At 40.5% G+C, this 27,886-nt stretch overlaps 1 protein-coding gene across 1 annotated transcript; it reads right to left on the reverse strand.

Annotated features, from left to right (window-relative positions):
• Positions 1-162: 162 nt before the first annotated feature.
• LOC122867327 (Na(+)/H(+) exchange regulatory cofactor NHE-RF1-like) lies at positions 163-27,654 on the reverse strand. The gene is made up of 6 exons (XM_044177996.1): positions 26,921-27,654; positions 10,324-10,494; positions 6,416-6,569; positions 6,160-6,206; positions 2,814-2,918; positions 163-1,092 (listed from the first exon to the last, which is right to left on the reverse strand). The coding sequence occupies exons 1-6, from the start codon at positions 27,389-27,391 to the stop codon at positions 937-939; spliced, it is 1,104 nt and encodes a 367-aa protein (XP_044033931.1). The 5' UTR covers positions 27,392-27,654; the 3' UTR covers positions 163-936.
• Between the last annotated feature and the right edge of the window lie 232 nt (positions 27,655-27,886).

Consider the following 27,886-nt stretch of genomic DNA (forward strand, 5'->3'; position numbering starts at 1 on the left):
TCTGTAAAGCTGAGGGGAACTGCTGAGTTGGGTGATTATATATTATATTTTCACATGATAAAAGTCTCAAGTGTAGTCGATATTCAGACCAACTGGTGCAACTTTAAATTTCAGCAGAATCAACACAACTTACTAATGAGCTTCATTTCACTCCAGTCAAAATAACATTTCTTCTTAAATCATTTATTTATGTATGTACAAATCTATCAAGAGCTACATGAAAAGATAAACTCTAATTTCCTTGAATCATAGACAGAAACCCTGGAGGGAAAGACAACTGGACAGACATGAAGAATTGTTTCCAGTAAGGCTACCAGAGCTTTCATCATTCTAAAAACTACACAGTCCCAAAAGCCCTCAAGACTTTAACATACTGATGGTGTTCAAACACTGTCCCAACAGGACAGCAGATTGTCATGGAATGGTTATGTTGGCAATAAGGGCCTAGGAGAGTTATTTAGCATTGTTCATTCACAGATACTGACAAGAGAAAATGTATATTCTTTCATTGTAGTTACTGATTGCAGACATCAAAATCTGACATTCATTTAGATTTAAACTTTTGACTCAAAATCTGCCAACAGGTTATCGTTTCCCTATGCCCCATTAGTCCTTACATGCTCCTTTTCATATGAGAAACTGTACATTACTATTTTTCTCTTTTAAACATTCTTCGTAATATATTAACATTCATTCCCGTGCGTGACGTTGACATTTCGACCATTATTTAAAACATGAAAGAGCGGCAAAACCCTAAATTAAAACAAATAAAATCATCGTATAATACTGTTCAACATGGGAGTTTAAAATGTTCTACATGAACGCTGTCTTTCATACAGTGTGACAATGTAAAAACAAAATCCAGAGAGCAGACAGGGCAGCTGAGACTGTCAGACAGTCTGAAGGAGATGGACCCGATGATGATGATGATGATGATTATAAATTGCTGAACAGTTCGTTCCTCTTGCTCCAGTCCATGGACGGAGCTTTCTTGGCGGCTCTTTTCTGACGGGCTCTTTCTTTGGCCTGGGCCAGTGACATGCCCAGACCCAGGCCGTCAGCAGCTGGGGCCGGCTCCGGGGCTCTCTCGACCTGAACACACACACACACACACACACACACACACACACACACACACACACACACACACACACACACACACACACACACACACACACACACACACACACACACACACACAGATTGTACATTAATCTTGCCCTTGCAGAATATCAGGACTATTCCACACATCTGAATTACATGTCAGATTCTCTCTGGCGGGAATCAGGCATCATTCATTTTTAGGATTTATACATTATATTTGCACTTTAATAATCTGTCAACAAAATTCAACCTCCCTCCTATGATCTAAATTTGACCAATGTGCCTCCAAGATCAGGGTGTGAATCATTTCTAGACATCCCCCTTAAGGATGTGGCAACTATTTTGATTATCAGTTACTAGTTCAAGTAATTTTTCAAGAAAATATGCCAAACATTTCCTGGGAGCGGCTTCTCAGTCGTGGACATTACTGCTTTTCTTATGTGATAGTCATTTGAATATCTGGGTTTTGGACTCTTGATTGGGGAAAACAAGACATCTGAAGACACACGGGGCTTTAAGAACATTCTTCACTATTTTACTGATATTCTTTAGACCAAATGAATGAATTGATAATGAAAATAAATTAGTTGCAGCCCTAAATGAAATCAAAGCAGAGTATTTGGGCCACTGTCAGGAAAACATGTTGGGAACACTTTATATTAGGGTACACATATTCACAATGAACTAGTCGTGTATTAGCATGCATATTAGAGCATATTGGCTCTTTATTAATCATTATAAAGCACGTTTTAATCCCTTTTTCTGCATGACCACATTCTACAACTACTAGGACATTAACTAAGAGTTTTCCCTCAATAATTCCTAATTACTGCTTATTGATAGTAAGTAAGGAAGCTGTTGTACATGAATCTTAATATGCTTTGCACAGTACGGGCTTTATAAGGTGGTAGCTCCACAAGAATAGCCATTCTCCCTTAATAACACTATAATAAATATGGTATTTTTAGGAATAAGCTGTGATGTTATTACTGTAGAAAAAAGTTATTTCAAGAAAAGTCATAATATTACAAGAAACAAGTTGCAATGGCCTGTATTGGCCTTAACACTCCGTCGTAGGAAACAGAACTTGGGGAAACATGTATGCCGCATGAAAGCTGGGTTGCCAGACTGCTGAAAAACATATCCTGATTTAGACGCGACATGTGACAGGTGTCTCGGTGATCCAGCACACCTGACCCACGGGTTTTGGGTTTGTCCTCATCTACTCTATTTGTTATGAAAGCATCCTGGAAGCTGAAGCTTGGACAGCTTTCTGTGGGGTTCCAGTCAATGAGCAACCAATAAATTAGAGGGTATTACATATAAGTGTATTTCTGCTCTATTATCATTTTAGTCTATTTGTGTTTTATTTTATTTGATCTATTTTTTAAATCTCATTTTATTCTATCTTAATTGATTTTCTTTTCTTTTTATTGCTTTTGAATGTCGTTCTAATGCTGTTCTTTGTCTATGTAAGCACTTGTAGCTGCCTGTGTTTGAAATGCCTTGCCTGTGGCATTTGCATCGTTGGTCAGAGGAAGAACTGTGGGGTGTTGGGATAAAGAGGCCTATTGGTGGACGCGTTATACTTCAACTTAAAAATATATGTATATTGTTAATATTTGTTCTGTATTTAGGGTATCTCTGAGTTGTATCAATAAAAAAGGTGCTAAAGTGCTTCCATGAAGTAAACATGGTGCACACAGTACCTGTGGAGGGAGGGAGCGGGTGGGTGCTGCTGGCAGGGAGGCGTTGGAGGAGGCACTGGAGGCTGACGAGCTCACGGACACTTTGGGCTTCATCTCTGCTGCCGCCTGCCAAACATGAGATTAAAGGGTCAGTTCACCCAAATCACAGAACAACATGTTGTCCGTACTGTCAACAGTTTTCATAGGGCCTGTGTCTTTGGTACAAAGTGGACTGTATACCCTGACCTTGGAAACAGCAGTTGATTAAACAATCTCCACTCAAGGTCCACTTACTTGCTTCTGACACAGGCGAAAGCTGTGCTGAATTTAGCGTATCAGTGTTGTGACTGGTATTCTTTTTTGGTTCCTTGAACTGTAAAAATGGCACTTTTCTCTGCATTGAGCGCCACAAACAAAATGACATTCACCTCCAATGTATTTAGGTGGACGCAGACATCTCAGAGACAGATATCTCAAAACCTGGACTAGTAAAACTAAAACTATCTGCATGGCTGCACACGATTAGAGGGAAGAGAAAATACTGTGGGTGACTGTTTAGGTGTTGTCCAGCAGGGGGCGGCAGAGCCCCGCTGGACAGCGTGCCTCAGTGCTGTGCAGCTTTAATCATATTCTCATCACTCACTTATTAAAGCCGAGGCTCGGCCTCAGCACTAATCTGTGTGCAGGATGGAAAACTGGTTGAAATATTAACACGCAGGGGGGAAAAAAGCACATCCCTGCTAACGTCCACATTCTTAAACTGCACCGTCTGACCCGATCCTCGGTGCATCGCCCCGGGTGACACTTCATGGACGTATGAAATTGGCATCCAATTCGTAAGCAGCTGCTCTTCTAAAAATAAACTCAGGCCTCTGTAAGTGGCTTTGGACAAATGCTACAATATGCTGCATAACACAAGAGCCCCGCTGTGATGTTTTCTAGCTGCTAGAAGAGCCTTTAACACACAGGCACATACTAAACCACAACTACTGCATTCTGATTCAGACTGATTCAGACAGATTTTAATTCTCTTTTAATGGACTTTCTATTTCTGCTAATGCAACTTAAAAACCTTAACTTAAAGGGACAGTTCACCCCAAAATCAAAAATACATATTTTTCCTCTTATCTGTAGTGCTGTTTATCCATCTAGATTGTTTTGGTGTGAGTTGCCGAGTTACTAAACAGCGATGTCTCTTTCCAGAAATCCTGACCCGGTTACTCAAGATGATCCACAGACCTGGTTGTGAGCAGTTTCCTGCAGGAACTATCGGTAGAAAGAAAATAGTCCCTACATGAAACGGCTCACAACAAATCTGTGGAGTTTGTGGTGAACTGCCCCTTTAAGATATTGACTATTTGTCCAGGAGTGTTTTCTGTTAATGGTTGGACCTGTTGCTATTTATGTGTATACCAGATCTGTGTACAAACTAAACAGTGGCAGCAGAAGGAGTCTAATGCAGTATTTTAGCTCAGATCAACTCATTTCAATCAGCTGCAGGAATGTTTCTCAGCTTCTGTAATTGTGGGTAAATCAGACGCCATTCATATGGTCAACTGATAAAACAGACACACACACACACACACACAGGTCAGAGGTCGTCATGAGTGTTTATACCCAACCGTGTTATGTAAGTGCTGGTGAATAAGTGATTGTTCTTGCTGCAGTAGAGTGTAATCTGCCTGCATGTGAGAGTATGTGAACAGCGCTCGTTAGTCATCTCATTAGCATAATCCCCAACTCGCCCTGAGAGTTAAAGCCACTTCAATCCCATGATCCTCCGGGACACAGAAGAGAGAGAGAGAAAGAAGGGGGGGTAGTAAAACACACTGGTGAGCTCTTGTTGCCATGGTGAAGGGTCAGCCACAATGTCACCAGAGGGGCCAATCCACTTTTCCCATGATGTCTGTGTGTGTGTGTGTGTGTGTGTGTGTGTGTGTGTGTGTGTGTGTGTGAGAGAGAGAGGAGGAGGGTGGAGTGTTGCTGTTCCTTCCTACAGGGGAGTTTTTACTTTTGATAAAGTGCTGTGCCTCTGCAACAACAGCTGACACTGAGTGTTTAGAAAGCCTCTGCTACAGAGCACACGGAGTATTCACCGGCGGGGAGAGTGGAGCGAAACGCGTCATGTAGGATCCAGTGCTTCTGGAGCTCGACTGGGGGCTGGAAGTCAGGACATCTCGGCCTCTGGTGGTTTTTCGTCCGTCACCCCTTTAAAAACTAGCTGATAATGTTCAGTCATTATTATCGGTTTTGCTGCCTACCTTTTGTACTGATCGGCGCTACATTGACTGTCAGTGGGAAAACTGACCTGAGTGTAGAACAGTATCTTGATCACAATCTAAATATGCATTACTTTTTTTGGTAATAATATTTTATCAGTCTTGTTATATATGCGTAGCAGCCCACAATCAAATTAAATCACTATATATATATATATATATGGGTAACATGGGCTGGTCAATAATTCAAAATTATCATATGCAATAACAGATTTCAGTGGGAACATATTGTGAAGATATTTTTGTGTTCTTGTTTTACAACAAAGAAAAGAAAACCGATCGCATCACACCAGTCTTTCACCATATAACCCCTCAGGCCTTCCTTGGCGTCTCAGTGTTTTTTATGTCATCTTTTACTATTATTATTATTTTTAAAGACAGTCCATAGAGAGGCGACAGACAGGAAGCCAGGGGAGGGAGAGAGCGGTGGTATGACCTGCAACACGGGTCCCTCGCTGAAATCGAACCGTCGGCGGTGATGTGGCATGCTCTGTAGCCATTCAGCTCCCGGGGCGCTCCACCGCTGTATTATTTTTAATGCATCATGTAAAGCACTTTTAACTGCCTTTGTGTATGAAATGTGCTATACAAATAAACTCTATCCTAAAAGCTGACGATGGAGTTTTGTCTACTCTAATGCAACAGTTCATTGCACTGACATAAATCTGAGTATTTTGCATATTTTTTCCAATATTTGAAAAATATTTGAAATATTGTGATACTGATTTAAAACGGATCACCCAGCCCTAGTTTACAGTAACACTCTGCAGGGTTTTTCTACACTGAAGAGAAAAACAGTGGCAGAAATACTGGATACTTGCGTGCTTCAGTGCACAACTTATCAGTATCACCCTTCAAAATATAAATGGTTATCGGTCAGACTCGGGTCTTTTACAGTGCAGTCCTGACAGGAAACACATGAAGACAGCCAGAATGCGTCGCACAAAACTGTCCAGAACTCCTAATCTGCACCCAGGAATGTCCAGAGAGGATCAGTGGGGCTTTTCCAGGGCTCTATCTGTAAGTGTGTGTGTGTGTGTGTGTGTGTGTGTGTGTGTGTGTGTGTGCGCGCACGCAGTGGTCCTCACCTCCTCCTCCTCTGATGCTCTCTCTGACGCTGGCTCAGGAAGACGTCCTACAGGGGAAAAGAAGACATAAGGCCTCACTTCATCCATATTTATATTCATTATACAGTCGGTTATAACTCTATTTCTGATCATTTTGTTCTTGATCTATTAATGGTAAACATGCACTTTTGCGGACTCTGGCAAGTTCCAGACACTAAAAGCAGCAACTTTTACAAAGCCAAATCGGTGTGTGTGTGTAAACATCTGCGGGTCATACCAGTCACGTGCTCCTCGGTGGGCAGGATGTTGCATCTCTGGAAGAATTCTTCCGTCTCGGCATCGACCACCAGCAGTGTGGTCTCGTCTCCTCCTGCTTTGATGGCTGCCACCACCTCTGAGTGCTGCATGCCAATCACTGACACACCATTCACCTGAGAGAGAGTGGGGGGGGGGGCAGTTTGGTTGTGTTTCTCATTTAGATTCTCATTTATTATTGTTACATGGTAAGTGATTGATTGATTTGAAAAGTCTTAAATGAACTTCGTCCTAATAATAATAATGTGGCAAAAAACGAAAGCACACTGATGTTCACTGTGATGAATTAAGTTTAAACAGTCTGCTACTCCGTTTTCATAAGTGCTTTGTAGCAAAGAGCACATGAAAAACCAGGGGTGTGGTCCTTTAACCAGAACGGATTCCTTTATGTATTTAACTAAAGCTCTTTATTTAAGAAAAGCTGGACAAAAATACAAATGCAAAAGCCTTTTAATCATATTAACCATATTAAGCATAGTGCTAAAAGAACATCCACATAAACAAACCACTGTTTCATCTGAGCTCACATTCAGCAGCTGAAGGTGTTGAGACAGAATGTGACCGCTGTCTGCCATCACGGTTTAACCAGTGAGCTGCACTTTTCTTGTGGAAACACTGTTTACACTTGTTTGGGCTGCAACTATTGACACGTTTCATTATCAATCAATTTATTTATAATTTTATTAATTAGTCAGTTATTCGTTTGATCTATGAAATGCCAAAAATACAGTGATCATGTTCCCCTAGCTTAAGGCGACGTCTTTTACTGTCTTGTTTTGTCCAACCAAAAGTCCAAAACCCAAAGTTTCAATTTACAAAGATAGAAAACAGAGAAAAGCAACAAATCCTCACATTTAAGAAGCTGCAACCAAACAAGCCCAAACAAACAGCTCCAGACACTCCAGGCACTAACCACTGAGTGAAACTAGCAGCTCCTGTTCAACCTGATATATTTCAATGATCCCTGAGAGGAAAATCATTTTGCCTTCCAGGACAATAGCTGTGGAGCAGACAGGTTCAGAAACCAGCTCCGAGGCACTTTGGAACCAACAAACAAGTGATCAAACGAGTTCTCTGGTTGGGGGACAAGCTAACTGGCTGCTAGGCCACCCTGAGGTGTTCAACATTAAGTAAACAATGAAGACATTATCAAATGAATGACAACAATAAATACCTAAAAATTATATGAATTAATCAATAAATTGATAAATCCTAATTCATTTTTATGAAATGTTAGTGAGGTTATTTCATTATGTACACTTTTATTTCAATATGCCCCTTTTCAAAAGTCTGTACAATATAATGGCATGTTTCCCAATGACAACTGAATGTCACCGAACACATTTTGACACGTCACAGTAGAAAAAGCACAGGTGTAAATAATAAAATGAATGGTGGCTGAATTCCATTTAGCTGCTTCAGTTTCAGGGTCCTGGCATTGTTCATGGCTAACTGGGACACCCGAACAGGACAAAGCCATACTTAATGTTATTAGTAACACCTGTGCTTTACCTGCTATGGCAAGTCAAAATGAAAAAGGACTACCACATGCCCCCAACCTCAACCGGCAAGCTCAACAACTGCTACCAATACAGCACACAGACACAAAAACTAAACTCTCACATGCTTCCTACTTAGTCAGCTATCTGATGATGGAAGCAACTAGCTGGTTAATTCAGTCCAAAACCACTCCGTCGTTCACTCCGTCGATATTTCTGACATTTCATTTCGCATCATCACTGACAGGTGTACAGTCACACATTGTAATTTTAACATCTATAAAATGTGACGCATTGCATTGTGGGTTTGTTAGCAGAACGTACTGTAGACAACATGGACGCTACTTTTTTTACTTAATTGTTGGAATTTCTGGGGCCACTAAACAGAGCATACATTTCACACTCAAATGGCAGAGGGTAAATATACTGCGCTATATGGTAAATACAAGTCTCTCTCTTTGGTTGCTCTACCTCAGAGGTTTTCAAAAACCTCCTGCGAGGGGTGCGGAGAGTGGAAGGGCGGTGTGGAGAGTGGAAAGGCGGTGTGGAGAGTGGAAAGGCGGTGTGGAGAGTGGAAAGGCGGTGTGGAGAGTGGAAAGGCGGTGTGGAGAGTGGGACATGAGACGGCGATGCTGCCTGAGGTGAACTGTGCAATTTGACTTCGTACTGCTTCTGTGTGTGTTCAGATTTGACTGAGTTATGACATGATACACATATTTTCAGATTCAGTGTGACTCACACTTTTAGAATATCACTATCTCGGATGTCCATCGTGAATAAAAATCCATAAATTCCGCTCAGAAATCGTAGAATAAAGTAAAATAATTATAATTTCAGAACTTGCCTGAGAATAATCACGCTTTCAAGTGTCGGACTTTGAAAACCCCTGCGCTACCTAACAGGAGCTAGCTAGCTAGCTAACTGGCAGCTGGCGAGGCTGGAGCAATGTGATTGGCTGAAAGGGTTTGGTGACACCATCTGTCATGAAAAGTGACATTCTGAAATAAAATACATAAATAAATATATTTCTATAATTAAATAGAAATTAACTCCATTAAAACTCTGTTACACTGCAGATAAGGAGGATGAAATTAAATCTAATAATTATTAGTTACATTTAAATAATTTATTAAACTATTTCACCATCATTGGTTCATTTATATATATTTTTACTGTATTTATTCATATGATTATTTATCTCATAATGTCCTATTATTTATTTAATATTATGTTATTATTATAACACTTTGGCTCTCCATAGCATAGGGCAGAACATGTTATCACATTATACGTCTTTACAACTGTGGTGTAATGCATTCTTTTTCAATTTCAGATATCATCAAAGTCACCATTAAAAAATGTTTTGAGGCAGAGGACGATAAGAACATTGTGAATAATGATGATTTTTTAAGGTAAGAAAAGATGTAGTTGCTAATTTTGTGGCTGTAGAGAAAAGTAATGAATGGAATGATACCTGACAGAAGAGTAATGGTACCAGTGATGGAAAATGTTTGGCAACACTTTTATTAGAGGGCGTAGTATACAAGCATACTCCCACAGTTGGAACTAATCAAGCATCCAAGGAGATAAGTCACTGAGGAATTTCTGTGGGAGGAAGATCCAAGGTGGGAATACCGTCAGCAATCTCTCAGTCTCACCAACTCCCAACTGGCGGTGAACATTGGACAGGTGGTACAGAACACTCTGTTATATTCCTCTCCAGTGACCCTTTGAAAAACTCCCCGATCTCCATAGAAAATTCATTAAATTCCGAGCAATCTGTTTCCCGAAATCCACCTCCTACACCTCCATAATGACCTGTTAAAGCTTCTAACTCGATGTTTATACAGTATGTACAGTTGTGGTGTTACTTAATTTACACCATCCCTGTACCCCCCCTTCTCTCCTGCATGCGAGAGGCCCTGCAGACTGTTTGAGCAGGCTGTAATTCAGCCCACAGACAAAGTAAGTGGATTAACTCTGACCCTGCCATGTTCAACATGGCCAGGAGGCCTGGCCGTCACACACACACGCACACAGAGAAAATTCAGATTTCTGCTTCAAACACACACCAAAAAAAACACTCTTCACACAACACAGACACACACAGTGGCATATAGATGAACACGTCTGCACGCACACGCAAAAACATATGCACGTTACAGCTACATACACTCTCAATCTGATAATAATCTAATACCTCTTGGGATTTTAGTTTCCTGTTTGCTCACTGATGTAACAGGATTACAGCTGATACAGATACAAACACAATAAAACACACACACACACACACACACAGAATCTGGATAAATGTGAAAAAGTGACTGTGTGTGCATGTGACTTAGAGAATGAGTGAGCACATGTTGTATACCTTCATGATCTTGTCCTGTGGTCTGAGGCCTGCTCTCTGTGCTGGAGAGTCTTCATCCACAGCTCTGATAAACTGGCCTGGTTTGGACTTCTCACTGTGCAGGTTGAAGCCGTAGCCACTGGCTCCCTTCTTCAGGTGGCAAAGACGAGGCCGCAGCCCGTCTTTCTCCTCCTGCACATACAACAGGAGAAAAAACAGTTAATTAAAAGGTGTAATCAGTAATGTTTCTCTCTCTGTATAAAATAGCAATAATACGCAGTATCATCTGGACTTCATTTGTGTAGCTGATTAATGCCACTCACTCCTGTGGCTGCTGAGATTTCAGACTTTCTAAAGAGCCTCTAGTGAGCCTGGCTCTGTGTATTTCCTGGGAGTACTCATTGCTCCCAGGACCCCTGAAATACTATGGAAGCCCATCTCCGCCAGGGAAAAAAAAAAAAAAAAAGAAACAATGACTTTTTGAGTTACAATTATGAGACAGAAAGTAAAGAATTTAAACTTACTAAGTCAATATTATACATTCTAAATTAAAATGATGAGATGTAACAGATGATGGGATGGTAAGTAAATCACAGTTATTATTTAGTGTGTCGTAATTTTGACTTATTATAACTTTAATATAACTCTGGTACATCAAATGGTAACATTTATGTTTAATGTTGTACATGGTCCCTTTCCAAATTAAATAAATAATTAAATAAATTAAGTTATGAGATAGTAAATCCAAATGAGCTTGCTCACTATTTGTCAGTTAATATGGAAATGTAAAAACCTAAGAAAAGACTGATTGTAATATAAAGACTTAACTTTGACTTGTACATTTTATAAAAACTATACACCATTCTAGACAGCAGGTCTAACAGCTGTAAATATAACAGCTGATAGCTGTCATTGTGAATCTCATACTTGTGAATGGTTTGATATAATAAAGTGAATCACAAAACAATAAATAGCAGGGAGAGACTCAAGAACCACATGGCCATTTTTTATTAAAGAAGGATGTGACATACTGTATGCTACTTAAAGGTCCAGTGTGGAGGATTTAGTGGCATCTAGAAGGTGAAATTGCAGTTTGCAACCATTTGAATACGGATCGCATCACCCTCCCCTTCCAAGCGTGTAGGAGAAACTACGGTGGCCGTGAAACTCGCGAACGGCCCTATCTAGAGCCAGTGTTTGGTTTGTCCATTCTGGGCTACTGTAGAAACATGGCGGCGCAACATGGCGACCTCCGTGGAAGGGGACCTGCTGCCTATGTAGATAACAACTGCTTATTCTGAGGTAATGAAAACACAACGATTCTTATTTTCAGGTAATTATACATGAATGAAAACATACTTATGAATATTATATTCCATTACCTGCCAATAGCTCCTTCTAAATGTTATACACTGGACCTTTAATGGCTGCCTTCAGCCAGTGCATTTAAAATACAATTTAGAGCAATTAATCTTAGATTTCGCCAATGTAGTCCACTTCCAGATGTTGTTTACGTCAATCTGAGATTCCACATCAATACAATCGTTATGTTTGTTCTAAATAACAAGGTATATTTCATTTAACTTCCCTATTTACATACTGTACAAATGGTGCTTATTTGTACAAATAACATATAGAGTCAGACTTAAAAAAGCAGAACACTTACAGGAGGTCATCAACATGCAAAGGCAGAAAAGTCTTTTGTTATGACATGATCTACATGTTCACGCACATAATAAGAGATTTGATTGCAGAGGCTAATCCTGCTGTAGCCTATGCCTAGATAAGTATCTAATCCCATGTGCGGGTGAAGGACCTTTATATTTATTCAACCATTTAACAGTGTAATCACACGTGCAGTTAGAGCACTGTTACCACGAGCTACATCTTTATTACAGGACTCTGGAAATTATTGTTGAATGAGTTCCTATTACAAAAGGGGTCAGCTCCATAAAAGGTTTTACAATACCTCAATTTCCAAAATTTTGTTGCCGTCCTTTGAACATGCACGATTAAAATAATTAGTCAGTTTGACAAATCTGCCCTTAATCTCAAGGTGAACATTTGAGATATGGTCCATTCTGTGGATGTACGGAAGCCCATTTCTCTATTTATGGTAAGTCAAAATTCAGAGATACTACTAAACTAACAACATTTTTACTTTAAAAGTAAAGATTGATTTATTATCTTGTAATTTTTATTTAAAAATTCAAACAAAAAAAAATTTGTTCAAATTAGTATCTCATAATTTTGAATTTTGACGCTTCATCTATTTTTTTCTTTTCTTGGCTTCCATATCCATCTGAAAAAACACAGCCTCCAAACCCTTTTACAGCTAATATGTACATGAGTCAGTAACAATAATGAACATCTTAGGCGCTGATAAAAATGTTCCCCACCTGCCTGTTGCACTTCCATCACCTGATAAAACCAGACCTATCAATGCAGCTTCCCCAGCTATCAGCAGCTATCTGTAAGTGATTCCCTGCCAAGTGACCATTCAAGATCAACCACTGCAATCTCAGCATTCACTCAAGACAGACACACCCTCTCAGCCACTTGCAAAGCGGATTATGCATTGATCCAAAGGTTTATATGAAATCAGGTTGGTTGATGATTGCTGAAACATTCTGAGTCTGTGTGATCTTGGGAGGACTTAACGTAAGGTGATAGTCAGCTTGACCCTTTGGAAGGAATCACAGGTTTATGACAAAGCCCACATAACCAGTGGCTGTTAATGAAGATGATGAGGATGGTATAACAGGTGCAAAGTACAACACTGGAATGCTGCACGCTACAATTTTCTCATCTTACAAGCAGAGTCATATACCTCCTTCTGGGTCAGGGGATTTACTGCATACATACCTAAAAATATTTAGAGATATGTATCACTGTCAAGGCTGCAGCCAATCATATTGCAATCTTTCATGCAATCTGTGGCAGTGCCTCCTGTCAAGCACCATAGGTTCCACCCTAAATTGGCACCAAGCCTGGGAAGAAGTGCTGTCTTAAAGCTGCACCAATTAATATTTTTATATTAACAACCGATCACACGACTAAAAACTGATAAACCCACAGACAATTATCACCTGACTCTGCAGTTCCCCTCAGCTCTACAGAGCGTTACAGGGCGTCTCACTGTGCTCATCAACCTTGTTTCCAGCAGCAGCAGGCAGCTGTTTTCAGCAAAAAAAGCTCTGATAAAGCCACTGTGCACTACCTGCTCAGCACCAAACCACAGACAGACAAAGTCAGAGACTAGCTGGTGAACACAGTGGAACAGTTAGCAGAAAAAGAGCCACAGCTAAAACAAGAGGGAATATTAGATTTACAGTACATTCATCAGGTGGCCAGAAACGCAACTCCAAATGAGTGATAATGTTGCTCTGTGTCTGTGTCTGGATGTGTAAATAGGCAAGTGTTGCAAGAACAACTTTATAAAATGAAAATACGTTATTGTTGTGTTTACAACTTCATCCGCTGCCACCAAGTGGCCAAATATATCAATTAATGCCGCCTAAAGGATAAACTACCGACTAAAAACCGACCGAAAGTCCCTTCTCTTGCTGTTATTTCATAACGTACAAGCTTATCGATGTGTATGAAATGGATGAGTGTAGTTACAACACTAGTAGCGAGCTAATCGTACACACAGATATGAAGCAAACACACCAAAGCGCATTATTTTTTATGTAAAAGAAAAAGTCTTCTTGACCCAGAGAAAGACGAATCTCCAGAAAGAGAGCAGCACTGCATGAGTCACAAGTGTTTGTGCCACGTAGACCACTGTTACCTAAACAGGTACGGAGATTTCATGCTCTCGTAACAAGTAAGCCAGTCCTTCCCCCAATTCTAACATCGAAAAGGGGAGTTCAGACATTAGAGGATCTGGCAAACACTTTGTTTAAAGCACACCATCTCACAGATACAGCATGGCTACTGATGGGTATTTGAACCAGTAATGTAAGGTGAACAAACTCCATATAATCCATTTACTGCACCATAGGGGAGGAGAGATTCTGCCTGTGGCACGGGTGACCAGAGATAGATTGCCACCTCTCTGTCTTTCACTCGCACTTTGGCTTTGTCTCTCTGCCAATACCAGTCATATGCAATATGAAGAAGGCCCTGGGAGTATGTGGCACAGAGACACAGGACACAGACATATCCTTTATTACCATCTCCATAAATCTCTCTACCACATCACCAGCGTCACCTAATCATAATGCATGCATTTCAAATGACATTTGAGTACTACATTCGGATTTTCAGCTTGTTTTTTCTGGTCTCTTTCACAGCATGCACAGGAAAACCACAGTATCAGCAGAGCCACGCACAGCAAAACAGTGCAGTGACAGCAAGTGCTTTATGATAATGACACCACTGGGTAAAGTCCAGCAGAGAGTCTCTTTAACAAGCTGGCATTGATACAATTTACAATTTTTGTTGCTAAAGCAACCCTCTCCTGACGATAAACATCAGAGAAGACGTGTTTCCACACCTACACAGTACGTATGACATGTGACTGGCCATATGATAACCTAATGATCCCTGCAGTCAAAGTTGTAGCAGCGCAGAATTCAGTTGCACATACCAATTCTGAGTGGTATGCAATGTCGTGTAACACACACATGCCCAGAGGAATAAGATATATATGTATATCTTATTCCTCTGGGCCACAGAGCTCCATTGTTGTCCAAAAACTATTAAAAACACATCAGTGAGCCACACATGCTGCACTGGGTGACATGTTCTTCATTACGATGCGCACACACACACACTAGTTTATTTTGACTCAATACTACATACACCGTCCTGCTGCCAGAAATACTCAAAATCACTATCAAAATTTTTTATATGCAGTTATGCTGCAGCTAATGACATGATAACTCACAGTTGCCGGTTGTCATAGTAACACAACACACTTTCCGGCTCAGGAGCTTTCAGAAGCTCAGCAGTCAGAGAAACAGTGACAGTCAGAGGAAGCGATTTGACGCGTTAAGCAGAGCTCAAAGAAATGCCGAAACACATCTCCGCCCTCAACACAGTCTCACAGGACTGACTCTGAGCCCACTGACAAAACTACAATCAGACTTAACACTACTTGGCTAAGCTTAACGCACAGGTTTTGTCTGCTTTTGGAAGATTTATATCAATCATTGTCTGATTCACTGAGGTACTGCGTGACATCATTTGTGTGATCTGGCTCTTTCATCCCTGGTATACATGAAAACAAGACAAGAGCGCGCCTGTCAGTGGAGTCAGACCTGCGGGCTGTGCTCCCTACCAACATCAACGGCAGGCTCACGCGTCATTAAAATGCCTACAACCTTTTTTTATTTTGTTTGTTTGTACTTGTACACCCTTAAAAATAATCTCATTTTAATTTCGAAGAAAATGAAAGAAATACATAACATATTTAACATTGGCATATTTAAATGAAGTCATTGTTTATTTTAAGTTAGATATTTATCTGTAAATCTGCAGAGCACCTGGGAGGGAGGTTAAAGGTCAACTACAGAGTAGCACCTGCAGCCTGGTGGGGATTTAGCACAAAGGAACCAGAAAATGCTATTTCTGTTGCAGAGATCTGGCTGCAGGCTCAGTGGATGACACTTTGTACCAACAGAAAAATAACATCTGGTTTGCGATCTGCCACAATTGCAATGAATGCAGGATTAGCCTAGTTTTAGTGTGATGGTACAAAAGGCAGCAGGCAGCCATTGTAAACATTCCCCAAGCTTGGTGAATATCAAAGGTTAATGGTTTTACAGCTTGCTGTAGTTAAACATCAGATCCTGTGCTCCAACCTGGTATCGCATAATAAGGGGCTGACTTGTTGGGAGGACCTTGAACTGAGAGTGAAACAGTGTGAGATGTGAAACCTTTACGACTATCTCTGGGCACAATTCCACAGAGAGAAAAAAGCTACACCTCAAACATGTTGTACGTTTTTACAAAGTACAGTATGGTAAGATGTCAGCCATTTCTGTCGAACCACCCTTACAGGTTTGTCTGAGTAGAGCATGTGTTGACACTCTTGAACCTTACAGCCCCTCTCACACCAGCCTCTTGAAATAATCAACTCGAAAAGAGTCCAGGGATTGCTATAGTCCACAGTACACCTCAACAGCAGATGTTGTGCAATGGACTTTAACAGTTCCTCACTGAATTTTCTCACTGGGCCTTGATACAAGAATAATAATAATAATATTGTCATTAAATAAATGCAAAATCATTTGATAAATGTATGGCAGTACAAATATCGGTTGAATGGCAAAGTACTATAATCTATCACTTGTTGTGGTAACATAATTACTTTTAGGATAAAAAAAATTAACCATTGTGTAACTCGTGAAAAACCAGGCAGCCAGCCAGCCTCATTTTCTGTGGTAAACATCCCAAACAAAGAATGCTGGCACATTATTCTGCTTAATCATTCTCTTGTAACCTCTAAAACCCATTTCCTCCATGTATTCTCCCTTAACAAGATTTTTAGTACGTAAAGTACACTGTCTGACAGTATTACATGTATAGTCTTCACCTGCGTGTCGCAGTAAATAAATCATGTGGAGTAAAGCAGTCAGCTGTATTTTGGTGCATGACGTCCAGTCTGTCCAAACTGTTTAGCCGTGTACTGACTGACTGTGTGCTTGCCTGATGAACTTGGCAACATGTAGCTTTGTGTTTATTGTTTGAGGAAGTTATAAGATGGCATAATCAACACAAACTACACAGGACTGCCACTACATGTAGCATTATGGTTAGCATTAAGTGGCTGAGACTAAAACAAACAATGTAGCTTCAGCACTATAGCAACTTGTTACAAGGACAGGAAGTGGTTTCCTCATTGGCTCCACCCCAACACCTAACAACTCATAAGCTGACAGAGGAACCTGCTGTGTGTGTGTGTGTGTGAAACTTGTATGTTAGTATTGTGTGTGTGTGTGTGGGGGAGGGAAGAGAGATTACAGAAGTGGCCTCTACCCACAAAATATGCAACTGAAAAATGAGTTTAAGATTATATTGATGCTGTTTTGAGGATGTATTAAAATGAATTAGCACTAAACCCACAGAAATGATCTTCTATAGATCTATAGAGAAAAACATGGGAGAATCTATGGTGTCAAATCGAGCTCAGTGGACTGTAACAGGGAAATAGCCACCCACCCAGCTTTCTGTCACCCACAAAGTTGTTGTAGCAACAAAAAGTGAAAATGGTGAAGAGTTGTACACTTATGTTTAACGTTTTTATTTAATGCACTGCAGTCCTAATGTTGGCAAGTTAGCAAATCATTAGCATCTTGCTAATGTCAAGCCAAGTAAAATTTTAGCTAGCAGACATTTTACTGAAATAACATCAGGAGAAATTACACCCTGTTTCACTCAAATGTCTGCCAACATTACTGTTAGCTTCCTATTAGCAACTAGCCAAAATGAGTTTCCTTAGAGACAGGGTGAAGAGCTCAGAGATTCGGAAGGCTTGGTATAGAATGTGTCTTCGTAATGAAAGGAGTCAAGGTGATTGTTAGTGTAGTGCTAATGTTGGCTAACTTAGCAAAGAAAATGCTTCTTGCTTATGTTGGGCTAAAATTAAATGTTAGCAAGCAGACATTTTACTGAGATGTCAGCAGAAGAAAATAAACCCTGTTATTTAACTGAAATGTCTGACAACATCACCGTTAGCTTGCCATTAACAAGTAGCCAAAATAAGTTTCCTTCTGGGCTCACGCTTAGAGACAGGGTGAAGACCTTCGAAAGGTGATTGGTGTAAACCCGGTATTCTTCACATTAAAAAAGGAGTCAGCTGAGATGTTTCGGGCATCTGATCAGGGTGCCTTGTGAATGCTTGTAGAAGTTTTTCAGACACATCCTTCTGGGGCAGACCCAGGATTCCCTAAGAGGAGCTGGTGGGTGTGGCTGGGAAGAAGGATGTCTGGGCTACCTTGCTTAGCCTCCTGCCACCCAGATCTGGATAAGCAGCTGTAAATGGATGGTTTACATTTTTTTTTTTTTTTTTTTAAATTTAGCTTCACAAAGCTCAATTTGACACCATAACAGAGTGTTAGGGAATGGTGACAAAAATGTTTGTATTAACTGTCCACATTTCCGAACATATTGTGTTTTTTTCTCCCACACATCTCACCCTGGTCTCTATGCATATAATCATCTCAATCAGTTTGGTCATGCTGAATTCTCAATTTAGCAACTGCTGACAGATTAGAGCAGTCCAAAGCCCTGTACCGTATGTAACATGGTATCAGTGCATTCAGAGTTTGAGAGATGGAGAGACTTCAAAGACACTTTCCTAATTGCTTGCACCAAATGGAATTATAATCCCTGTCATGCCAAAGACACCGATTAAATCTTGATGGAGCTGCAGGCTTCCATTGGAAAGCTTAACTTCACGGTCCAGTCAGAGTCCAAGGGAACAAAATGATCACAGCAGTGATGGCTAAAAGTCTCCTTGTCATCTCAGTGTCAGAAGCATGTCATTGGTTAACCTCAAGTGGAAAATGCTGAAAAATGACTGGATGGCTATATTTTCTCTGTTGCTAAGAATAAAAGGACTGTAACGGAAGCTTGGACAACCAACAGGCTTTTTTTTTTGTATCTGTGTGTGTGTTTATTTAGACTATGTCACTAGGAAAACAGTGAGGCAGTGAGGATCTAAGTCAGATGACGCCAACAGCACTTTTATGGAGCTTGTTTTGGATGGCAGCCCATATAAAGAACCATCTGATGGAAAGTTGTTAAGGCAGGCAATGCCATAAAGATTTGGTCTCAGTAAAAAAACTTTATGAATGTTTCACTTTTCAAACAATCAATGCTGTTAATACTATGTAATCAAGACACACACACAGTTGATGACATAAAAAAAGAAATGGTATGACTTGAAAGTCTCTAAGTACAGGCTGTAATTTAGCTCCAAATAGGCACAGTTTATCAACTGCCTGGGGAATAACAGGAACGACTGCGCAATCAGGTGCCCAGTCATCAGTGAAAAATGTGTCAGATAATTTATACAGCATCTCCATCAGATGATGACATCTGCTATATAATGATGTTGATTTCTGAGTATTTGGCAGCCTTTCTGCCAGCATCGTACAAGCACATCTAACAGATTCTCTGCACATACATGGTAATAATGATAGTTACGTGATCACTGCTGAGGGGTCCGAACACTGCTCAGTCAGTAGAAAAGGTCATTTACCAGGTGCAGTTCCCGCAGTAGCATGGGAATCTCTTGTTGTGGGCACTCAAAATAGAACTTTTTTGCAGTCATACGCAGATTCGCACCAAAGAACAAATTTGGGTATGAAAAACAACTATAGACTGCAACTTATTGTTATTTTAATTATCTATTAATCTATCAATTATTAAATTTACTTTAAAGCCAGCATGGACAAGACATCCTTAAAATGCTGGGCAACACCTGCAGAGGAAGGTCATGTGATACGGTCAAAAGCTCCAGACCAGCTACTGAGTGGACCTTGTTGTCACTAATTTGTTTAATTTGTCGCCTTGTCTGTAAAATGTCAGAAAATACTGAAAAATACCCATTAAAATTTCCTGGAGCCCACGGTGATGTCTTCGCTTGTTTTGTCCAACCAACAGTCCAAAATGTAAAGATATTCACTCAACTATAATATTTAACAGAGAAAAGCAGCAAATCGTCACATTTGAGAAGCTGGAACCAGCATATGTTTTGACTTAAACGGTTAATCAATTATCAAAATAGGCTATTAATTATCTGCCTATTGACTAGAGCTGGCCGGGCCAATATTATCTACTGCAGATATATTGGTATTGGGCATATATGCCAACCGATAAGTTAACTGCAGTACAAAAACGCTGCAGTTTGAGGTAATTTCGAAACAATGTTGTCATTACATACTTGAGTTTGTCCACTATATAACATTCACAAGTATTTTTTTCATCTGTAAAATGTCCCGTTCAGAACTTATCTTAGTCACAATTATTTTAAAAACAAACTTGCTCTTATCAAAAATAAACTCTGAAATATCAATATCTGTATTAGTGTTAAAAATCCAGCATTTGTCAAGCTATACTGTCGACTAATCGTTTAAACCTAAAATACTTTGATATGTTGAGTAATACACTGAGACAAAATATTCTAATCATAGGGGGCAACTAACTACAGACATTCTATCAACGACATAAACTTAGGTAACTGTGGAAATATTGAGTAACATGACTATTGTAATATTGATTTATAGCGTTCACTATTCCTCAATAAATAAAGCGGTAGTTTAATTGTTCTTTCCCAGGCTTATATGAGCTGGGTGATAAGAGATGTTGTGAAACACTATAGAAGAAATGATCTCTTGGAAACATGACAGCTGCCTCAAGGCCTTTATTCTCAGTCTCAGGATCGAAGTCTTAAGATCTTCTGTAACTGCAAACAGGGAGCGGAAGCAAGGAGAGAGAGGGTGAAAAAAGCCCTGGAAGACAACAGTATAATGAGTCTGTATCCTCTCCAATGGATTGTCGGGAATGAAATGCCACCAACTTTTTATTTTTGGCTAAGAACCTCTTTATAACCACTAGAACCTTGCCTCAACACTTTCAACACCCATTTATTTAGGATTCTATTGTTTCATCATTTGTTTGACATTTTCACATCTACAAGTATAGAACAAATTGCTATTTAATCCTGTGGCCAACCCCCTCTTGCCCACACCCACACACACATATTCTCACTTCACTCCAGCCCTATTGACAGTGTGTTAAGTGAGGGTGTAGGTATTTCAGGGTCAGCATGGCCTCCTTGTTGAGGCGTGAGAGTCCTCTCTCCTTTCCTCCCTGGCTCAGAAGCCTTTCTCTGCATGCAAACACTGTGGACAAAGCCTCTTTCTGCTGCTGAGGATCTCTATGGTGACCGATGGACGGCCCTTGGCGTGGTGGAGGACTGAGTCGCTGGAGGCCAGGATGTCACCATAATATGATGGCATGCTCACTCAGTTTATGCTTTTATCTTCCAGGAAAAAGCAATCTCTGAAGAATTAGATATCCGAGTCGCTGGTAAGAAGATCCCCATGAGGATTTTGCTTAATCTAGTGTGAAAAAAGTTTAGTGACTGCACTCTGGACTGCAATACCAAGTCTAACCCAAGACAATCACGTGAAAGGAACTATTGTTTGTAGCGTAACCATGATTGTGCTCAGCAGGGCTAGTGTCACGTCATCATTGGCTAGCCCACTCAAGTGTATCCCACTGGGAGGCTGGTGTCAGAGGCCAGTATCAGACCATCAGTCAGGCTCTGCCAAGTTTCCCATCAGGGAGGAATGTTGCTGGAGGTTTGCAGGTTAGCATCCCAGCCAGCCAGTCTGGGCTTTTCACTTACTGGAGGTCAGAGTTTTAGTGACGGGGCATGAGCCACCTAAACATCCCATTTACAGCAGAACAGGGGCAAAATGTGCTTACGTGTAGGAGATCCATATAGGTATAGGTAGGGGCGTGGACTCGAGTCATATGACTTGAATTTGAGTCAGACTTGGGTCATGAATCCAGTGACTTTAGGGAGTATTTCTGAAGTATTTCTGATTCTGACTTTAGACTTGACAAAATGAAAAATGACTTGCAGCTTAACTTAACACAACAGATATACTGACAACAGATATAATTTGAATCAATCCGACAGTAGCCAATAACGTTGCAGAGCAGGAGGGCAAAGTGTGTTTGGAAGAGCACATTAGCAGACAACAGATGATACGTTGGATTATCACATACGGATACAAAGACTGCATTCTTTATGCCGTGGTCAACAAAAATGGACGGCAACATGAAAAACATGTGGCTCAAAAATCACAGGTGGAGAAGCAACAACTGCTAACGTCGTTCGACATTTGAGGCTGCGCAAAGTGGGAAAAAAAGTTGAAATATTGCAAAAAAAGGGGGAAAAGTCTGTGTATTGATAAAAGCAAAATGCGATGAAGTGCAATGGAAACAGACTTGGCGAATAAATCACGACGTACATGAAGCATGTGACTTTAATATCCACCGAAGCAGCAGACGAAAACACGAGATCTGTGTGGACCGATAAGGAGACTCCTCAAATTAATACCTGAAACAGTATCTGCTTCACCAATCCTCTTTTGGAGGAGCAATTTATAATCAAACTGAACAGGGTTATATAAAAGTGGATGGTGCAACACAGATAATAGGCTATGATAGCTTCCTCTGTGTTGGACTCTTCATTCCCTTAAAGGTCAGCACTCTCCACACAGCTTGCTTTTGGTCAACACTCCAAATTTGTGTCAAATTTCACCAAGGTTCAACTCGACACGAAAGATTTGCTCTGATTTACTTAATCTCCGCAAGCAGATTCCATTGAAATGAAATGATTTAACTCCAAAATGTAACTGTTTTAAATACTGGTGTGACTGGGCATTTAGACTGGAATTATGCTTCTGCAAACAAACATCAGAATCTGAATCAGAAATACTTTATTGATCCCTGAGAGGAAACTCTTTTGTTACAGCTGCTCACTGTCACGTCAGTGCACACAGGAATAGAAGTACTAAGCAAATCAGAATATGATACACTATAATACAGCTAAGATAAATGAAGTACAATGTGGATATGAAGTATAAAAGCTAAAATAAGTGTAAGTACCAAAGTGGATTTAGAGGTTGATAAGTATGTATGGTGTAATACAATGTAATAATATAAGTAATAAGTAATAGTGCAATAATGAGTGCTGTCAAGTTAAGTGTAGCTTATTAGATGATTATGAGACGGTGGATATTGCACTGCAGTAATAGAAGTATGAATAAATATCAAATTAAACTGAAAACAGAGTATATTGCACCGGAGTATTAAACAGAGAATATTGCACAATTATTTCAAGTATTGCAGTGATGTTAATGATCCAATGTCCAGTTTAGTGACCTAGGGTCATACAGACTGACACTTAGAGGGAGGAGTTAAAGAGTTTGAGGGCCACAGGCAGGAACAACTTCCTGTGGTGCATTTTGGGTGGATGAGTCTTCCGCTGAAGGTGCTCCTTTGCTTGACCAGCACGTCATGGAGTGGGTGGGAGACACTGTCCAAGATGGCGTGTAGTTTGGCGAGCATTCTCCTCTCTGACACCACCGCCAGAGAGTCCAGCTCCACCCCCACAAGGTCACCGGCCTTACGGATCAGTTTGTTGAGCCTGTTAGCGTCCACTACCCTCAGCCTGCTGCCCCAGCATGCAACAGCATACAGGATAGTACCAGCCATCACAGACTCATAAAACATCCTCAGCATTGTCCGGCAGATGTTGAAGGACCTCAACATCTCTGTGGATGGGGTGTTATGGGTAACCACAGGTCGCATGACCCATGTTACATACATTCTGTCATCTGCCTATTCTTGCAAGGGTCCGCATTTATGACCATGAGACTTTACAAGCCATCTGCACATGTCATGAAAACATCTGCCTATGCAGACACCCAAGTTAGCATTGTACAGTAGTAACAAAACCACGTGTGGCCCCTGTCCATGTCCCTTTTAAACCTTTAGTGATTTATCAATTAACCAAAGTAAAAAACAGTAATAGATTAATCAATAATGAAAATAACTATTAGTTCCAGCCCTAATGATAACCTATAGGCCTAGATATTTAAGTATGAGGATTTACACTGTGATCCATGAAAGACACTAAATCACTACCAGTACCTTCATGCTGTCTTGTAGCTGACCCTTGACTCCTACCTACTGAGGGGGCCAAGTCTAAAAATAACCAAGTATGCCATTATTTTTGTAAATCCTAAATATAAACCACATCCCATTCTGTCACACAGCTAAACACCTACACAATGAGGCTATTTTGCATTGGCGTTATACAACATTTAAATCAGGGCCCAGACTTTGCACTGGCTAAAAACAGTTACATTGCCTACAAAATCTTGCCATGTTTATGACCATTTCAAAGAATAACCTTATAAAATAGTTTCATAAGGGACAACAAAAGCCTGGTCTTTCGAAGAGACAGGATTATGGTAATCCAAGGAAAGAAATGTACATCAAAGTACTTCAAATTTCGATGTGGTGGAAGGTCTCAGAGTCCCAGACAGGGAGTCACACCATTACTATTGTTGTTAATCTAGCTCCTTTTGTGAGTACCATCAACAAAGCTCAATCAGGAAATCAGAAATTGTGATGCACCTTCATCCAACAAGTCTAGACACTCTGGGCGTGTACAATAAAAGCACTATCTTTGTCCCATTATGTCATCGCATAATAATAACAGCGTTAAAAAGATGCTATGTCTCGCTGACATGCATCAATGTGGCGAAACCTCTGGTCCGACAAGCCAAACCTGACAGGGAATTCAAGATGGGAAGTAGAGAGACTGACAGACATTTATATGACAAAGACTCTGTTCAACAGGAAGGAGTAGAGGCCTGGCACATTTCACTGTGCTGTGTCACCTCTCTGTCTTAGCTGATAGCCTTTCACTGGCACTGGAAGTGGCTACTTAATAGGGGATCTATTTCTACATAACCTTTGCAGCTCAGAGGCAGGGCTGGCCTCAGATCAGATAGTACGATATAAGCCAGGGGAACTGCTGTGTTGACTGCTGAATATGACAATTTAGTCTGACTAGGTAATATGGAGTGAATTGTGTTTTCAATGAGCTGGTAAACCTTACATTGCAGCTTATGTTTACGCACACACTGACAGGTAGAGTAGGGGGTATGTCAACATATACAGGGAGATAATATAAATGTATCAAATATCAGAGATTTGCCCATACTGTTTATACCATGGTAGCTATCGTTTTAACATCTCTGGATGTATTAGGGCATTGTAAATAATGCAGCAAATCAATGATCCAGAATGCATTAATGTGATAAATTACCTTTATTTTTCAGGTATCTAACTTGTCGGATTAGCCAAAAATAGACATTTCTGTCTGGATATTTTGTCAACAAACTGTTTCTCAACTAAGAAACTGCTTGTGGATGAAACAAATGTAATAATGTAACGTAAAAGTAAGTGGACCTCGCGTTGAGGGTGTTTGTAACACATACTGATTCCAAGGCCAAGAATAAACTTCTGCGTCAAGTTTCTCCATTGATTTTTCCAGAAATGTTACTGTATTATGATACTGTAGCTATATGATGATACAAAAATCACATGACAGAGGATTTTGGAGTGATATTGAGGTCAAAAAGTGGCTGATGTTATGCCACTAGTGGTTCAGAGGCATATGACGGGTCCCTAGAGTGCTCCACCGGCACATACCGATGCCTAAGGTACCGCTTGAAAGTGGTAGGCCACTGTCAGACTGTCACACCAAATCTATATATATATATATGTATATATATATATATATATATATATATGTGTGTGTGTGTGTGTGTGTGTGTGTGTGTCACAAGCTCACGACTGGTATGCCGGTAGAAAACGGCTTATGCCAGGATGATAGCAACCGGTCACTCATTCAAAGTATTCATGGTGAATGATAAATAATATGCCATGCCTATGCCCACGAGGTGGAGTTTGATATGATGTAATGTGTGATCACGTTCTACTAATAGGCCTACATTAAAACAGGCCCTGTCACAGAAAAAATTCTATACGTTTCCAAATGAATTTCTTTGATACAAAGAGCATTTTCTTATTGATCACATGTCCATGATTGTATCTAACAACCAATTTGTATAAGAAATATAAGCAACTTTTCAATCAACTGTAGTGGATGGTAACCACAGAATAACCACCAGGCACTCATAGTTGTAAAAAAACAAAAAACAACTACCTTTATATAGGAGATTTTTTACAAAAAGCTAACACAGTAAAAAGAGAATAATTCATCAATATTTTTTCAAATGGTCATTCTTTTCTGGGATATTTTAGCGGGACTGGGCCTGACCCTTTAGCTCATCCTCCTCAAAGAATTGTGAAAAAACAAGCTTAAAAAAAAAAAAATCATACAGGTCAATGACAGAACTCCCCCCTGATCAGTGTCACAGCCTTAAAGGTGTATTGCACACTTTCTATGTAGTGTTTGATGTAAATGTGACAGGACTGAACGAAAACATGAAGGCACAGCTGTAAAATAGTATTTAGTTGTAGAATTTAGATATCATTTCATGTTTTTAACAACTTAAACTTATCAATGGTGGGGGTTTTTTTTCCTAAATAACATTTTTTAGCATAGCAAAACTATGAAAGACGTAGCTCCAATTTTCTTTTTGACATCATAAAGAAAAAAATCCTCTTGAGAACCTGAGGAATGACATTCCTTTACAGAACAACTCACAGAAATAACCATCTAGTCAGTTTGAGACATTTTTGTCTTATAGCCTACCTTTTATTCACTAACAATTCCAGGACAGATAATGTAGGTTTCTGGTCGAATGACCTTTTGACCTGACAGTTTTCAAGGTCTAGCTTGGAAGGGATTTATCAAAGCCTGAAGAAAATTAGGATGACACCCATTTAGTCATCATTATGAGGCAAAGGTATTTCAAAATTATATGTTTGCTCAAGAATATAACATAATGTAATATAATTCAGTATAATATAGTGATAGGTCTAGGGTACACCGAGTTAAGTGGGCAGTAACTTAAACAGAGTGAGCTGCTGTGCTTTACTGTACCTTGGTGCTGGAGCTGACGCTCAGCCTGTCCGACCTCTCCGAGGAAGCATCCCCGTTCTCACGCGGGACAGGGGTGGCCTCCCTCGAGGTGCCGTTGCTTTGTGTGTCCCCGCGGTCTGAGTCGCTGTCCCCACCGGGCTGGGGAATCCCCTCCGTAACGAATTCTTTCCGGCACTCCAGGTTGAGCTTCTTCAGCAGCTCAGCCGTTTCGGCGTCCACGACGATAAGCTCTAGAGCCCCGGTGGTGACCCGTATCTTGGCGACCACTTGCTGATGGCTCTCGCCCTCCACGCTCTCCCCATTCACGAACGCCAGGCGGTCACCCGCGAGAAGTCCGGCTGCTGAGGCGGGTGTGTCGGGCTCCACGAGCCTGATAAACTGCCCGCTCTTGCCCTTCTCTCCGTGCAGGTGGAACCCGTAGCCGCTGGATCCTTTCTCCAGCACACACAGTCTGGGTCGGAGGTTTGACATGTTGTTACTCTTCTACTCGACGAAAACTTATCCTCACTATCCAAACCACTTCAAAGACTTTCAATAAGGAGTCACACCACAACCATACAAAAAAAATTCGACACCTGTTGCGCACACTAACTTTTCTAGAGCTCCACTTCCGCTGAACTGACTCACAGTAAAGTTTCCACTGCTAATGTTGCGTTTTCACTCCTACCGCCTGGTTCACAGATCCTCCCCTATAGCCAGCTATGTTGCAATCTTCTTCTTCGCATCCAATCCGACAACGTCCCGTCCTCAGCGGAGGTACCAGTGTCAAGCAACGCAATACGATTAACACGTGTTATCAGATTTTCAAAATAAAAGCTGATACTGTTCGGACTACAGTAACTGTTGTGATTTCACTAGCAATCAGGGCTGTAGTAGCTGCCACTGAGGACACAGGTTTACAATTGAAAGTTACAGAGAGTGTGGTTTAAAAGCAGGATACCAATATTTAGACTCAGGGTCCTTAAA

The sequence above is a fragment of the Siniperca chuatsi genome, linkage group LG20 (assembly GCF_020085105.1).
Source record: "Siniperca chuatsi isolate FFG_IHB_CAS linkage group LG20, ASM2008510v1, whole genome shotgun sequence".
Classification (NCBI taxonomy): domain Eukaryota; kingdom Metazoa; phylum Chordata; class Actinopteri; order Centrarchiformes; family Sinipercidae; genus Siniperca; species Siniperca chuatsi.

Excerpts from the sequence above, each read along its gene's own strand:
- LOC122867327 (XM_044177996.1), bottom strand. The coding sequence starts at position 27,391 with ATGTCAAACCTCCGACCCAGACTGTGTGTGCTGGAGAAAGGATCCAGC. Across the intron at positions 10,495-26,920 it reads GCGTCAGCTCCAGCACCAAG|GAGGAGAAAGACGGGCTGCG; the intron begins GTACAGTAAAGC and ends TTGTATGTGCAG. Across the intron at positions 6,207-6,415 it reads CACCGAGGAGCACGTGACTG|GACGTCTTCCTGAGCCAGCG; the intron begins GTATGACCCGCA and ends TTTCCCCTGTAG.